This window comes from Heterocephalus glaber, unplaced genomic scaffold (assembly GCF_053883595.1).
Source record: "Heterocephalus glaber isolate CG9 unplaced genomic scaffold, H.glaber_assembly_v1.0 deba00001737, whole genome shotgun sequence".
NCBI classification, from domain to species: Eukaryota; Metazoa; Chordata; class Mammalia; order Rodentia; family Bathyergidae; genus Heterocephalus; species Heterocephalus glaber.
Window position 1 is genome coordinate 6,048,317 of NW_028258445.1, and position 17,875 is coordinate 6,066,191.

The window sequence follows — 17,875 nt, forward strand, 5'->3', positions numbered from 1 at the left end:
ATCAACAACTGGGATTTCATCTTATTAAAAGGCTTTTGTACAGCAAGAGAAACCACCAACAGAGTGAAGGACAACCAAGGGTGTGAGAAAAATTATTTTCCAGCTGTTCTTCAGGCGAAAGACAATTATCTAGAATGTATAAATAACTCAAAAAATCAGACACCCCAAATTTAAAGACCCAATTCAAAAATAGACATCTGAAATGAACAGACATTTCTCAGATGAAGAAGTAGAAACAGCAAATAAACATATGAAAAAATCTTCAACATCACTGCTAATTTGTGAGATGCAAATGACAACAACTCTGAGATTTCACCTCACCCCAGAAAGAATGGCTGCTATCAAGAAATCTACCAATAACAAATGCTGGCGGGGCTGTGGGGAAAGAGGAACCCTGCTCCACTGCTGGTGGGAGTGTAGACTGGTGCAATCACTGTGGAAATCAGTGTGGAGATTCCTCAAAGAACTAGGTCTAGAGGTTCCATTTGACCCAGCTATTCCCCTGCTGGGGATCTTCCCGAAAGAATTAAAAGAATCATAGCAGAGTGATATATGCACACCCATGGTTATAAGGGCACAGTTTGTAATAGCTAAACCTTGGAAACACCTCAAATATCCATCAACTGACAAATGGATAAAGTTGTGTTTTTTTATGTAATGGATTACTACTCTGCCATAAAGAAGGATGAGCTTGAGACAATTTGAGCTAAATGGATGCACTTTAAAACCACACTCTTAAGTGAAATAAATTGGATACACATGTTAAATGCCACGTTGTTTCTCTAGTACAAGAAACCAAAAATGGAAATAAGGACTAAAATGTATAATAGATATTAGGAAATGGGAAGAAAATGTTCAAATGGAAAGGGGAATGAGGAGGGGTAGGACAAGAAAAAGGAGAGAATAGAAGACAAAAAAAAAAGAAAGCTTTTGTAAATAAGGAGGGGAAAAGGGTTTATGGGGGGAAAGGGGAAAAAAGAAGCAAGATATCTTGTACAGGCACAAATTCCTTATGATGAATGTTATCATTATGTATATCTAAAATGTACCAATAAATGTTTTGCCAAAATAAGAACATTAGGTAGAAGGAACACATAATTTAGGTTGTAGCTTGGACCTCTGTTTTAGAGATTCTTTATGAAGCTGCAAAACAACTTTTTTAGTAATGATCAAAAATGTGCCAAGGAACCATAAAAGTCCAGAGGCTCTAAGGCAGAAGTTTCTTCACCTCCACCCCACAAATACTCCACATGCACACCGTTTTTGCATCTTCATCTCCTGGGGTGATGTTCAATTTTGGATGAACTGGATTGTACTCCTGTTTGGATGTCAGCTTTGGAGGAATCCCCACTGAACTTAGATCCTGAAATCCTAGGAAAATACCTCAGTGGAGAAACATGTGCTCTCTGGTCTAGAAAAATGAACCATTTATTTCTTTTAATTGATATTTCTTGCTTCAAATACATTACAAAATATCTGAAGCAAAAATTGTCTTTGCACTGTTCTAACTTCTCACAGTCTTTAAGGCTGGGCTCCACCAGAGGAACATTCCATAGGTATTGATTGTTACAGTCTAAAGAAACTCCGACAGCCTGACTTTTGACATGCAAACGCGATTTCCAGAGATGACTGAGCAAGGATTGCTGAGTACAAGTCCTTACGCCTTACCCAGCTGCTGGGAAACTGCCCGACCCTCTTTCAGCGGTAATAATATCAGTCGGGGCCATGTGCTTGCCCCTGGGTCACAGAGCCCCAGTCAGGATGCCAGGATCTCTCAGGAGGAACTACTCCAGTGAGCGGCATGCTCCGGCGACACGCAGGCCTGTGTCCTTCCTAGGATGTGTTTCATAGGTACCAAGACACTGAAGTAACCACACCACGGGATTACTTTTGAGAACATTTTAAATTAGAAGGACAAGCACATATTGGAAATACATAAAGTAGAAAAAGATAAGTCTTATAGGTCTGAATTCCTTCCCTGACTCTCCAGGGCCTTAGAACTACTTCGTCTTGTGATTTGGTTCATGCGTATGGCCCTAGAAATTTTTCATGCATGAATTTTCTTATTTTATATAAATAAGGAGATGTTAATGAACTTTATACATGAAAGTTTATAAATGTATATTTATAAAGGCACTCTGTGTAGAAGCATTCTGCATTAGGGTGTATTTTCACATCAGCATGGGTGAATTCCCCTCCCTGATTCACAGATACCCCTAGCTAAGTAAGGTCTGTCACCTCGCACTCCCCAGGCTGGTATAGCTCTTACAAAATCACGAAGGTGAGCGAACCCGCCATTCCTGACTCAGCTCCTACGAGCAGCTGCAGGACTCATTTCTAAACTTGCATCTACCTGGAAGAGCATTTGCATTAACGCCTAGCAGACACCGGGGCCCTGGCGCAGTGCCTGCTCCTCCCGCTGGCCCCTGCAGGGACGCTCGGCCGGGCGCCTCTGCTACTCACGTTGATGTCTTCCAGGTCCAGGGCGTTGAGCACCACGCGGTTCCTCTCCCACACGATGGGCGGGCGTGGGTCGCCCTGCACAGCGCAGCTCAGCACAGCGCTCTGGCCCACGGTGGCCGCTGAGACACGCAGCCGCTGGTCGCGGGGCAGGTGCAGCCGGGTGACTTCTGCGGAAACAAGGCAGGAAAGGCTCGCAATGACCCCAGTGAAAGATCAGGGCATTTCAACTGAGCTGATGGCAAGCATTTCATAAGGCAGGGAACTATGAAACATGAAGTGGACATCTAGCCCGGCATGGCCCGCAGAGGAAGCCGATGATGCTTGTTCTCTGACAGATTGCTACGGCGGGTGGGCCGGCTCACTGCTGGCAGCTGCCTGGCCAGACGCATCATCATGTGCAAAATGTAAACGGACCCCAGAAAGGTGACATGCTTGGGAAACTGGGCGAGAGACAGAGAGACAGAGAGAGAAACACTAGGCCAACCGCAATGAAGGGAAATTCCGCCACCCACCTTCCACAGGGCTGGGGAAGACGTGCACCATTCCTTACACTGAAGTATAGTTTTAACTAACCAATATGCACATTTCTGCCAACAACTATGCTGAACCATGAACATATCATTTGAAATCTGGGTATGGTTTTCTTTTCCCTTGTTCAACAAGCTGCACAACAGTGAAAATTAACAGCTATCTCTACCAACTATCAAGAGAGATTCTGGCCTCACAAATCTGCATCCCAGGAACCTGGCCCCTGGCTCGCAGCTGACACTCACAGACAGTGGCTCCTGTGCACCACCACTCAGCTTTGTACTGGGACTGCCATCGGACTTACCCACATTAGCTATATCAACACGTGGCTCTTCTAATTTAAATTCTGATATGGAGGCTGGTATAACTGTCTCTTGTCCCTAAATGTACTGGTGGTATTTTTCACGGGGAGTTGAGTGGAGAAGACTGTGTCTTCTAAATCGGAATAAACACGATTGCACCTAGTCGCTGCAGGTCATCCACAGATGCCTCTCCTCCCACCTCCATTCTGTCCTGTTTTTCTTATTCTTAATCTGGCCTTCCTCTCAAGGAGAAAGGTGCTAGTGAAAGTAACATCACAGAGTATAACTACTCAATCAAGGTTCTTTGGTGTTTGGTGCCATCGTAGATTGCAGTGTAGAAAATGTCACTGTTGGCATCACGAGGTCAGCATGAGCATGAAGTTCACAGCTCCCTGGGGTCTTCTCCAGGTCTGAGCTCAAGTGCTCTGTGTGACCTTCAGCCCTGGCTGCCAGATCATTATTCATGAAAATAAGCAGGACTGGATTGACACTTGACACTTGATTCTGTTATCAGCATGCCCTTTCAAATCTAAGAGTAGTTATGTAAGTCATGATTGCTTCATGTCGAAGAAGGTTAGGGATGCTCTTGACACCAAAAAATCCAACTAGGGAGAGGCTCGACCAAAACTTGTTTTTTGGGTTATCACATTCACCCAAAATGGGTAACATGCTTGAAATGGGTAGCAAGCACCTTGTTAACGTCTATGTATGGTTAGTTTAATGTTCCCTTCATAATGGTTGCTCATAGTTCATATTTGCACTTTATTTCAATATTCCCTGAGTAATACCAACATAGATAATAATTTCAGTCTGCTTTTCTTTAATATATGTGTTTGAATGAATACACACACTCATGCACATATTCACACACATACACATACGTTACACACATCAGTATGTGTAACTAAAAAAATTTGACCAATTACTAATGTGAAGAATGTGAAGTTTCAAATTTGCAGATAAAGTGCTTGGCTTTTTAAAAAATTACAAATTTACAGAAAGAGTGAAGATTATAAAAGTAGTAGTGTCATGAAGCCGAGGATTATTATGTTTATAATATTTGAGAATTATTACTTTTCATTTACATTCCTGAATTACAGCTTCTAATTCCACATTGATTCCTGCAGGAGATGATGGGATCTCTGGTGCTAAATCAGGCATGACAGCACACTGGCTGCTCTGACATTTACAGACCCACTGCCACTCGGGCACACCCTGGAACCCCTCTACACTCCTGTGTCTGGGATTGAGTCTCCAGGCACTGAAATTATTTTTCATTTTAAAGGCACATACTATAATACTGATTCAATAATGCTCATCCTAAAATAAGTGCTGAGAATTGTCATAACATTGTGTGGGGCAGTGCTCCCAAATATATTTTTGAGAGGTTATAGAATAAAAGTGCTAAGCCACCCAGGAAATGCACAGAAAATTCTTCTTTAGCTTGAAAAACACATTTCAAAATTATTTTTAAAATATCTTGGTCATATGTTTCACTGAATAATTGTATATATCTTTTGAAAATTACTTAGGCCTTTTTCTTCATATTTCACCTGCATATTCCCTGACATATAACAAGATATATAGACGCTGGGCCTGGGATTTAGCTCAGTGGCCCCACGCCTGCCTCACAAGCGCAAGGTCCTGAGTTTGATCCCTGGTGCCAAAAAAATAAAAAAAAAGACACAGGCAAAACCAATTATTTTAACTGTAACTGATAAAAAGTTAAATTAAGTGGCTCTCCCTTAAAGACAGTTATTTTCATACAAGATGGCCATGCCTATCTTTAATCATCTGTAAGGTTATTAACAAACAACTCCTAAACTCAATCTTCAAGGAGGCAATAAGTTATTTTCCGCCTGCATGCTGAGGAGAATCGGAGCTGGGAGCTGAAACCACTTGCTCACTGCTTGGGAGGTTTGTCCACACCCTGGCTGATGGCTGTGAGCTTAGGTGTGCTTCTGTCATTTTCCACCAGGGACCTGAGATAGGAAAAGCACGTAGCTCCGCCTCCACACGTGGTAAGTCAGTGGTGGTGGCAGACCGTCTTTACCCAGATGTCTCATGAAAAAGAAAACTTTCCTTTCTGGAGTAAGTTGATATCATTACAGACATCTAAGCACTGTTGCATGTATCAACCATACGTACCAAACATCACTTGTAATGTGGCACAAAAAAGTGGAGACAGGATAATGAGAGGAGCAGCAGCAACCCTACCAGTATGTACTGTAAAACATACTATGTTATGAAAATAAAAACCATTACAGAAACGTTTGCAAAGAACTCAAATCCTTTAATAAAATCACATTGTAAGTTTGTAAAGGAACTAAGCAGAAATTATAGAAGTAGAAATTATAATAATTGAAGCTAATTATTGAATTTGTATTTTTAAAATCAAATTATATAAAAAAGAAAGGGGGCTTAGTATACTAGAGCAGTGATTAAGTGACCATTTATAGAAAACACAAGAGCCAAAAGACAGGTTTAAAAAAATAGGAAGTCAATGAAGATAGGTTTATGTGGAATCCCAGAATGAGAGAACAGAGAAAACATGACAGAGATAATGTTTGAAAAAATATCGGATAAGAGGCTTTTCATAAATATAAAAGTTACCAGCGAAGAGCAGACTAAAGAAGTTCATTAAGTCCCAAGCAAAACAGACAGAACTTTGGACTAATTCCTATCTAGACACTTAGAAGTGAAATTGAAGAAAATGATGCAAAAAGAAATACCACAATTATGCAAATTTAGAAATACAAATTGACTTTACAGTAAGGAGAAATAGCCAACATTTTACAAAAATAATAAAAAAGACAATGGTATGATTTCCTCAAAGCAAAGACACAAAATAATAAAATTAATCTTAGAATTTTATACACATATTTAAATACAATAAAACATAACTTTTTTAGAATGAAGGAAAAAAGCAAAAAAGAAAGAAAAGAAGAAGGAAGGAAGGAAGGAGGGAGAGAGAGAGACAGTGGGGCAGGGAGGCAGGGTGGACAGAGAAAAGGAGGAACGGAAAGGACCTCCAGCAACACTGTCTCACAGCAACTTCTCGAGGATGTTCCTCAGGCAGAAGGAAAACTGTCCTTGTAAAATCTTAAAGATGCAAGAAGGAAAGCGATGACCATGTTTTAATATAAATGTCAAAGCTTAACACTAAATTTTGATATTTCAATAATGCCTGATAATGTGTATTTTTCTTCAACTTTAGAACAGAAAAAGATTTCTTAGAGTGCCAAAGAACTCACCATGAAAGAAATCATGTTTGACTTTGACCATATTATAGTTTATATCTATTCATCAAAATATGGTATTAAGTGAACAAAAACACAACACAGCTAGCAGGATATCTGCCACCCACAAAACTTATACAGATCTCACATGTAAAATGAAGATCTCTGATAGGTCAATAAAAAAGTCAGAAATAAAACAGCCAAACTTTTATAAATGCTTTAGATGTTAACCCATCCATACTGCTAAACATAATCTTTCAAAAGTGCTCAAACATCGGCAAGATCAGAGTGATAGAAGTTAAATCCAAAACCCTTCAAATTGGCATAAATTTAAAAGTCTAGTAACAGTAAGTGTTGGAAAGAATATGGAGAAACATAAGTTCTTACGAGTCTTGAACAAGAGAGTAAATTCGTACATCAATTTTCCTTCTCCACTAGTGAATAAAGCCACATCCACATCAATGCATGATTCGAAGCCCATGTCAGCCCTGTGCTTCGCCAGCAGGAGCGATCGGGTGTTGTGAAGCAACAGCACACAGCACACAGGTGCTGCTTGACTTCTTATGGTACTTCTAACATATGTACCGGATGGGAAGAAAACAGAGACCCAAGGGGAATCAGAGACTGATTAGATACATGAATCATGAACCTACTCTCAAAAGGAGAGCCAGAAATATTTTGAAGACAAAATAGAAAATGAAGTTTTTTCTACCAAAATTATGAAAGTATTAAGGAACACTAATAAGTATAAATAAAAGTATTTAGCAGCTAAAGTGAAAGGTAATTCTTTCTGTAGCATTGGTGGCATTGAGAAGTTTTAGAAAAATGAATAAAAGACTTCAATAAAAGCTTTTCTTGTAAAGTAATAAAGGAAAGATTCTTGTGCATAATTGGAATTTCATTTATTATTTTCTTTACAACTCTGAAATGAGCATAGTAAATCCTGTAGACAGGTCTGTGTTGTGATACTATAAGCAGCTTTACATATTAATAATACTGTCTCTTTTTCTTTTTTTGGTACTGGGGATCGAACTCGGGTCCTTGCGCTTGCAAGAGAGGCGGCAGAACCACTGAGCTAAATCCCCGGCCCAGTAAGTCTCATTTTAAACTAAAAATATGTGAAGAATTAGCCTATTCAATCAGTGACAAGTATGACATTAATAACTTGAAAAATAATTCTTTTTAGCAGAATAGTTTCCATTGTAAATCTGACCTAATAAAAATTGTATCTGGCAGAAAAAACTGGGTGGCCACTCAAATAGGTCAAGTTAATTTGAACTGTATTATTTATAAAATTTCAAAGGTACATACAGCTGAATAATTTTACTATTGTAATACAGAGGCTGGAATAATAAGGTATTGATAAGGCAAGGCACATAATGTCAAATTTAAAAACGTCTATAGAAGGGAGTTACTCCTTGTAAGACAGGGGCAAAAGGAAATAATTGGGAACACTTACTGAATATTTACAATGTTGAGCATATGCTAAGTATTCATTTTTAAATTGCTTTCTAAGTATTCACTTTTAAAATGTTTTCTATCTGTGATTACACTGGGTGAGGAAGTGATAAATGAAGAGTCAGTATCCTTCCTGTGATCTTATGATAATATTCTGCAAGACACTAAGGATAGCAAATGCAAACAATTAGATAAGCAAGTTATTAAAACATAAAAATACATGGAGGGGGCCGGGGATTTAGTTCAGTGGCACTGCGCCTGCCTCAAAAGCGCAAGGTCTTGAGTTCGATCCACAGTACAAAAAAACAACCATGGAGGACCCTTAGGTGCATTTTAATGAGTAAAGGAAGCCAGTTTGAAAATGCTACATAACATAGGTATGATCACAACTATGTGGCTTCCAAAAGACAAAGCCGGGGAGGATGTCAGATGATCAGCTTGTTGCAGGGGTTACGGTGAGTGAGGGATGACCAGAGAGGGCCTCAGGCAGTGAGACTACGCTACACGATACAGTGATGGAGGATACATCTCTAAACGTGTCAACTGTCTAGTACCAAGAGGAACCACAGTGTGAGCTCTAGGCTTTGTAGGACAGAGTTGTAACAAACAAAAAGCCTGGTGGGGACCCTGGTAGGGAAGGAGTGATGAGTGAGCAAAACTGGAGGCAGATGGGAAATCTCCCTACGCCTTCCTTTTGATTTTGAGATACTGCTACAAGTGTTCTAAAAACTGTATCTATTATGTAAAAGATACATCCCACCAAAACTTCAGTCAGAATATCATGGAAAATAACAGCATGAATTACATGATCAAGACTGGATTAAAAATACAGTGGACCCTTGATTTGTGAACTCCACTGGTTCCTGAGGGCTGGCTGTAGCTAAATCAATATAGCGAGATCTGGATGTTTACCTGGTACCCGCTATAGATAACAAGAGGCAGATGAATCTTCCATTAACCTAATTAACTCAAGTTGTTCATATGTCAAGCTAGTTGTAACTTGAGGGTCCACTGTATGACACTGAAACCAGCCTAACAGACATGTTTGGGTGACTTTCAGCAAGTTATTAAGCAAGCTATTCAGCAAGTTATCGCTTAGTGTTGCTTTTCCCACTTTTAAAGATGTTGCCTAACTTAAGTTTCATGTAGAGGTTAAATATGATATTTTTAAATGCTTCTTAGAATAATTATTCTGGGCTTGGGCCCTAATAAATTATAAATACATTCAAGATTGAATTAAAAATGAAGAGTTATTTACATACTTCTAAGTTAAGATTGGCAAAATTTTACCATGTTTAGAAATATAACAATATTATGTCATTCAAAAACTTAGCAAAAGGAAAATCATATTGTTTCATTTTCTAAGATAACAATAAATCACAGAAGAAAATTCAGGCTCATGGTCCTAGGGCTACTCCTACTTTGCTTTGGCTCTAATCTCACATAAAAACTAAGTGCCCTTGAAATTGTACTTAAATATATGTACATAAAAAGACATTAACTAGTATGACAATCAGTCTTCTACTTTAAAGGAAATCATAAAAAATATCCTTGAAATATGGAAATGAATCCTTTTTCCATATAATTTGTTGGTAGAAATACCATGTGTGATTGGTCAAAAATTGATATTAAAGTGACCTTGTTAAAGATATTTAATGTACCTTTAAAATTTTAGTATGGCCACTTACAAATTAAATTCAGTGTAGCAGATTGGGAAAAGGAATTACTTATTCATATTATGGAAAAAGACTGGCATGAGCTTGTGGAGAAGAACTCTTGTTTGTCAGTCTGGATAAAGCAGCTGAGGACCACCTCAGTACCCGCTTCCTGAGTCTCAGCAATGCGCTCAGCACAGTGTTAGGAAGCTACCACAGAGTGAGGAAATGGGGTGATCCGCGCTCATTCCTGCAGTGTTCCTGAGGTAATCCAGCATGTCAGCATCAGAGTTCAAGAGCAGGTAAATTTTAAATTTTCACTTTTGAGGGGATTGTAGAGAGAGTTAAATTGCTAATTCCTTGCATGTGGTGAGGTGGAGTTTGAGTGTATCAGATTGAGACACGTGGTCCTGTATCACCATGTTCACCTACTTAAGACAGTCCCGGAAAGTGTGCGCGACCGGCCTTGCCGTGCTGTGCTGTAGCGGACAGGACCAACACTGCCCGCGCCATGGGGACAGCCGGCCTGTGACAGCAAAGGCTGTGAGAGATGCATCCTGGGAGCTGACTGTGCCTCTGCAGGTCTTCACGGCGTCTGAGGACCTGGCCTCAGGTATGGGAATCCAGAAATAAGTCCAGCAAGTCACCCGTAATTAATTAGGCCGTTGAGGGCCTACTGAGCTAATCAGAAGCACGAGGCACCTCTGTTTATGCTAGATACCAGCGTATTCATTAACAATGGGGAAGCATCAGGTTTGGACACAGTGCCAGCTGTGAGCCTGGGAATCCCCCTTCTAAGGCAAAAGTCAGAAGCTCACAAGATTGATGAGCAAAAAATTACAAAAAAGGGAACTGGCTATTCCCAAGGCAGTCAAAGTGCAATCAGCTAATGAATTGCCCTTTTCTACTCTAAAGACATTTCTGTCTAAAGAGCCTTTCTCTTTCTTGTCACTTTCCAGTTTATTGACAAATTCTTAGCTCTTTTTTTCTAGCACTATTTATAACACATTGTATGCAACTAGAGCATTAACCCAGGTAGAAAAATTCGTTTATCAGAGCCTTCTTCATATTGGCAAATATTCCCAGAGTCTTGGGCTGGGCACCACAGGCCTATGACCCAAAGCTGACCTCCCACCTGTTTTTGTAAAGGAAATTTTATTGGAACACAACCACATTCATTCATTACTGCATTTTCTATATTGCTGCCTACGGGTGCTTTCAGCTACACAAACATAGTTACCACCAAGGCCTTCCGCAGTGCAACACACCTAAGATATTATTTTCATTCTTGCCCTTTATAGAAAGTTGCCCATTCAGTGAAAACTATTTTGACACTTTACATTCTTTCTATATTGTTATTTAAATATGATCTATTACATTCTGCTTATTCTTTAGGTTTAGAACACTGAACACTAGATAATTACATAGATGATGCACAAAAGTTGCTCTAGTTTATATGCATATGTGTTCCAAAACTATGTTTGTGTTTTTTAAACCTGCTTGAGCCCTCTGGAAATAACATCACAGAGTGAGTCCCTACAACACATACGGCAGGTGCTACTCTAAAAGTAGAGTGCAACATAAAAAAGTAAGTCCTTTGCCCAGTCTGAGTGCAGTTTCTGGTCCCAAGTAGTAGCATCCTACCAGGCCTATCTTTTTCAGTTATATCATATAGAACAATTATCATTTCTTCTCTCTTCTGAACATCAAATCAAAATACAAATTCCTAGGGCACATTCTCAGCCAGAAGAAGAGCTTATGATTATCTCATGTAAACCATCCACAGGGCTAATCTGAACACATTTGATTCTCCAAGGAGTATTTACATTCTAATAGAGAACATTTTAATTCAAATGTGTCTTTAGCCACTAAAATGCTGAACAGATAGGCTTTGATGGAGAAAAAGCTTCCAGTAATCCTTCTCAACTCTGCCACCACTTTCTAGAAAGTCAGAGTAACCCAGATCAGAACTAGTCTGTTTCCCTCGGTTTGCACAAAATGTAGACAAGTTTATTTCTACTTCTAGCCTCTGCTCTCTTAGAGGATTTATTTTTAATACTTTCTGTACCCTTTCGAATATAAATCTTGCCAGGCTCTTGCCAGTTAAACTGCAACTGAACAGTTTATAAGAAAAAAGAGGCGCAGTGAGGGACCAGAACTCTGCCTGAGAAATTTTTTCAGTTAAGATGCAGGCATGTCCACTTCACAGAGAGGTGCATCCAAATCCACTGCCCGGGGGGCTCTGTGACCCTGGGACGTTGTATTTCCAGGGCTCCGAGGGAAGGCAGCCTCCCTCTGTCCTACAGAGTTCTGATTCTGTCAGTGTCTGAGATCGACTCTGCATCCTGCTTGGAGTCAGTTGAAAAGTCTGTTGCAAGATTAGTATCACACATACAGATTTAAAGGCAAAACCAAAACCAAACCAAGATACTTATAATAGTTCTTATTCACTAAAAAGATATAACTCAAAAAAGGTACATTTCTAATTGCTTCAATAAAATAATTTTTAAAAAAGAACAACTGATCAATGATTACTTAATTTCTCATTTTTAATAAAAATAAAATAGTATTGCCCCGGCCTCTGAGGAGCTGAGCCATGCAAGCACCTGCAGCACCACCCCAGGCCTCTGCCAATCCCCGCCCATCCGCCTCTGGCCTCCTGCCTGTGCCGCTACCTGGTTCCACACTACAGAGGCACAGCGGGTCATAAAGCCCATTATCCTGAGCTCCAGAAGATAGAGCAGAAGTAAACAACAGAGAGAGGGCCTCACTGAGGCTCCTTGATGAAGACTGAAGCCCACTGGAAAAGTGAAGAGAATCTCTCCAATAAAGGCACAGCAGACCACCATACTTGGTAAGTTGGAGGGATCATCACCTCTCATTGGAACCTGCACTACCTTCAGGGGAAGGGCAGCTGGAACCTGGAGTAGAACCTTGCAGAGTTCAACCCTGCAGGAGGTCAAGGTGCTCAATTTGGGCCTTGCAGCCAGAATCTCAGGGGTCTGCTGCTGGGTAGATGAGACTCATTGACTTATATCTGCACACTGCTGCCTACGTTATCTATTGTGACAGCAGAGACATACCCTGAAGAAGGCCCTTCATTTTTATTTTTTATTTTTATTTTCAAAGTTATTTTTCTCTTATTTTAATTTTTTTTTTACTTTTTTTCACATTTATTTTCTCTCTCTCTCCCACATTGTTCTTTCTCTCTTCCTTTTTGTTCCTTTTCTTGTCTGAATTCAGATTTTTTTCCTTTCTATTTCTTTTCTTCTCTCTTTTTCCTTCACTCGATAGTCAGTCATTAGTTTTATAGGAAAGTGAATACAATTTCTAGCTTCCCTATTGCTCTTGATTTGTTATGTTCTTGTTTTTGTTCTTTCATTCCTTCTTTCCCCCTTGTCTTCAAAAGTTTGCTAGAGTTTGCCTGATCCTCCTGTGTCCCCTGGGCTCACTTCTAACCTTTCCCTATCCTACCTATCTATCCCTCCCTTCCTAACTGCTTCTAAATCCCCATCCTGAAGGGTAAAGTTGCTATATTGAAGAGTTTATTCACTATAAATGTATTTTGGGCTGGTTCCCAATTTTGATTTAATTCACATGGTTAAAGGTGATAAATTAATAAGTACCACAAATTGTCATTTTCTAAGCTGTGCTTGATGCTATTGTTGTTGCTGATTGCATCACTTGGGCTAAGCTCTTGTGGGTGATCTAATCAGTTGTCCTTCCTGGTATACTCAAAATGAGATTACCTCAGGACCATTAGAGACTCAAAACCTAAAGACCAGCTATATCTGGAAGACACCTCTGAGAAGCAATCATTCTGAAAGGGTTCTAAATACAAGCAACAGAGATACTCATAATAAGCAATATTGAAGTATGAGCCTAGGAATTAAACCAAAAATAGCACCGACAACAAAAATAGAAATGAGAAGACAGCTAAGCAAGGTGCAAACCCAGCCTTCCAGATCACCAAAGGCAAATTCTAGGGGAAACAAGATGGAAAAGTCTGATAATCAACCAGCTGGACACCCTGAACTGATAACACAGGAAATAACAAAACAGATGAATGAGGCTCTAGAAAAATTCAAAACAGAAATAATTTCCAAGATAACTACAGAGATGGTGAGCAGAATGAAAGTCATGATTAGAGGCTCTAGAATAGAAACAGATGAAAAAAATAGATGAGCTCAGGACCATGATGAAAGCCATGAATGCCCAGCATAGGAAAGAAATGGAAACCATGAATGCCAACATAGGAAAGACATGGAATCCATGAAACAAATTCAAACAGATATAAAGGAGCTTAAAAACTCTATTGAAAGTATTCTCATCAGACTGGAGCTATGTGAAGACAGAATATCAGATATACAAAACAGGATGGTGGTCAGTGACCATGAAAAGAGAGATCTCTTAAAAATAGTAAGGGACCATGAGAAGTTGATCCAACAGTTCCTAGATGACACAAAGAAGAATAATATAAGACTCATAGGGGTCCACAAAAAAGCAGGAGAAAGTACAAATGACATAAAAAACTGTTCATAGAATTAATGACAGAAAACTTTCCAAACAGAGCAAAAGAATTTGACATACAGATAAGTGAGGCATATGGGACCCAAACTAGCCATGATCAAAAAAACCCTACACCTAGACATATAATAATCAAGATCCCTGAAACCCAACAGAAGAACAAAGTACTACAAGCAGTTAGAGAAAAGAAACAAATCACATACAAAGGAAAGCCCATCAGAATCACAGCAGACTTTTCAACACAAACCCTCAAGTCAAGGAGAGCCTGGAGTGAGGTATTTCAAGCCCTAAAAGAAAACAACCTCCAACCTAGACTGATGTATCCTACAAAACTATCTTTCCAAATTGATGGGTAAATAAGATACTTCCATGACAAAGAACACCTGAGAAATTTCATGAATACCAAACCAGCACTCCAAACAATTCTAAATAATATCCTAGAAAAAGAAAATGAAGGTCACAACTCCATGAGGCCCAACAGAGCAAAACCATCAGGCAAGGGAAGAAATTAAAAAGGGGGGGGGGATAAAAAATAAAAGAGCCAACAACAGGAAAATAACATGACAAGGATAACTCAATACATATCAGTTATAACCATCAATGTTAACAAGGGTCACTACATCCTTGTAAAGGGAACAATCAAAGAGGAAGAGATGACAATCATAATATACATGCACCAAATACTAATCCCCCTCAACTATACAAAACAAATATTAATGGACATGAAAAACCAAATAAACACTAATACAATTGAAGTGGGAGACCTCCATACCACACTGTAACAAATAAACAGATAATGTAGACAAAAACTCAACAACAAAACACTAGAACTGAACCAAGCCTTTGAATAAATGGACTTGGACTTTGAACAAATGGAGTGTTCGACTCCACAAAATCAGAATATACATTTTTTTCTGCTGCTCATGGGTCATTCTACAAAATACACCACATACTAGCTCATAGATCATGTCTAAGTAAACACAAAGGGATTGAAATTATGTCAAGTATATTATCAGACCATAGTGCAATTAACCTGGAGATCAATAGCATAAGAAACCCCAAGAACTCCACAAACACATGGAAACTGACTAACACTCTCCTGAACAACCAATGGGTCATGGAGGAAATTCAAGAAGAAATTAGACATTTTCTACAATTAAATGTTAATGCCAATACAACATACAGGAATCTAGGGGACACAATAAAAGCAGTTCTACGAGGGAAATTCATAGCAATGAATGGCCATACCAGGAAAACAGAGCGAGCTCAAAAAAACAACCTAATATCAAACTGCAAGCTCCTAGAAAAAGAAGAGCAGGACAAACCCAAAGCTCATACAAGTGAGGAAATTATAAAGATCAGAGCAGAAATCAATACAATGGAGGCTAAGAGAACAATACAGAAAATCAATGAATCAAAGAATTGGCTTTTTGAAAGAATAAATAAAATTGACAAACTCTTAGCCAAGCTTATCCAATAAGGAAAGAAAAGGCCCAAATCCATGCAATTAGGAATGAAAAAAGGTGAAATCACAACAGATCCAGCAGAAATCCAGAGGATCATCAATACCTACTTTGAGAAACTGTACTCTAATAAAATGGAAAACACAGAAGAAATAGACAGATTCCTAGATACACATGAATTACCAAAGTTGAACAAAGAAGATAAAAATTCCAAACACCCGAATTACAATCAATGAAATTGAAAATATAATTAAAAATTTACCAACAAAGAAAAACCCATGTTGTGATGGCTTCACTCCTGAATTCAACAAGACATTTAGAGAAGAACTATTGCCACTACTCTTTAAACTCTTCAATGAAATTGAAAGAGAAGCAATACTTCCAAATTCATTCCTGGAAGCAAGTGTCAACTTAGATTTAAAAGCGGAGAAAGACCCAACCAAACCAAAAAGAGAACTACAGGCCAATCTTCCTAATGAACATACATATAAAAATCCTCAATAAGATACTGGCAAAAAGCATACAGAGGGTCATGAAGAAGATCATACACACTGACCAAGTTGGATTTATCCCAGAGATGAAAGGATGTTTCAACATTTGTAAATCAATAAATTTAATACACTATATTAACAGAGTCAAGGACAAAAACCATATGATCATCTCAATAGATGCAGAAAAGGCATTTGACAAAATCCAACACCCATTCATGATAAAAACCCTGCAGAAAATTAGAATAGATGGTCCTTATCTCAACATGATAAAGGCTACCTAGGAAAAATCAAAGGCAACATCATACTAAATGTCCAAAAACTGAAAACTTTCACGCAAAAATCAGGAACAAGATGAAGATGTCCACTATCACCACTCCTGTTCAATACAGTTCTGGAAACATTAGCCATGGCAATTAGACATGAGAAAGAAATAAAAAGAATAAAGATAGGAAAAGAAGTTAAAGCATTATTATTTGCTGACCATATGATACTCTGCATAGAAGACTGAAAAAACTCTGCCAAAAGACTTCTAGACCTAATTGACAGATTCAGTAGAGCATCTGGATACAAGGTCAACACTCAAAAATCAATAGCCTTAGGGCCGGGGATTCAGCTCAGTGGTTTTGCCGCCTGCTGCGCAAGCGCAAGGACCCGAGTTCGATCCCCAGTACCAAAAAAAAAAAAAAAAAAAAAAAAAGATCAATAGCCTTCTTGTATACCAATAACAGATTTAGTAAGAGAGAAATTAGGGAAACAATTCCTTTCACAATAGCATCCAAAAAAATGAAATATCTAGGAATCAATCCAATGAAGGAAGAAAAAGATGTCTGCATTAAAAACTACAGCCCTGTGAAAAAAGAGATCAAAGAGGATATCAGAAAATGTTCTGTTCCTGGGTAAGAAGAACCAATATAGTGAAAATGGCCATACTTCCAAAACTGCTATACAGATTCAATGCAATCTTGACTGAAATCCCAACAGTATATTTCACAGAATTAGAGAAAACAATCCAAAAATTCATTTGGATCAGAAGAGATCCAGAATAGCAAAAGCAATTCTAGGCAACAGAGATATGGCAGGGGGTATCACAATCCCCAACTTGAAACTATACTACAAAGCCACTGTGAAAAAAACCAGTATGGTACTGGCAAAAAAATAGACCCAAGGATCAGTGGACTGAATTAGAAGATGCAGAAACAACTACAGACATACTCAGCTACCTCATCCTTGACAAAGGAGCCAACCATCCTCACTAGAGGAAAGATAGCCTCTTTAACAAATGATGTTGGAAAAACTGGATTTCAATCTGCCAAAGATTAAAACTAGATCCCTATCTTTCACCATGCACTAAACTAAAATCAAAGTGGATTAAAGACCTAAATATTACAAAAGAAACACTAACCTTGCTAGAAGATAAGTTAGGTAAAACTTTTGAAGACATTGGCATAGGAAAAAGCTTTATGAACAAAATCTCATTAGCATGGGAACTAGCACAAAAAACCAACAACAGGGATCTCATCTTATTAAAAAGCTTCTGCATTGCAACAGAGCTAAGAGACAACCTACAATCTGGGAAAAATATTTTAGCAGCTGTGCCTCAGACAAAGGACTACTATCTAGAATATATAAGGAACTCAAAAAAATCAGACGCCCCAAATATAAAGACCCAGTTCAAATATGGGCATCTGAAATGAACAGACATTTGTCAGACAAAGAAGGAAAAGCAGCAAATAAACATATCAAAAAACG

The 17,875-nt window shown here is 38.8% G+C and overlaps 1 protein-coding gene across 7 annotated transcripts in view; it reads right to left on the reverse strand.

Moving 5' to 3' along the window:
- Positions 1 to 17,875, reverse strand: part of Fstl5 (follistatin like 5) — a 742,188-nt gene that overhangs the window by 246,039 nt on the left and 478,274 nt on the right. For all 7 annotated transcript variants that reach the window (XM_087200319.1, XM_087200322.1, XM_087200323.1 and 4 more), the window contains one exon: positions 2,464 to 2,630. In XM_087200319.1, coding sequence (XP_087056445.1) covers positions 2,464 to 2,630 — 167 coding nt within the window. The remainder of the gene's footprint in view (positions 1 to 2,463; positions 2,631 to 17,875) is intronic.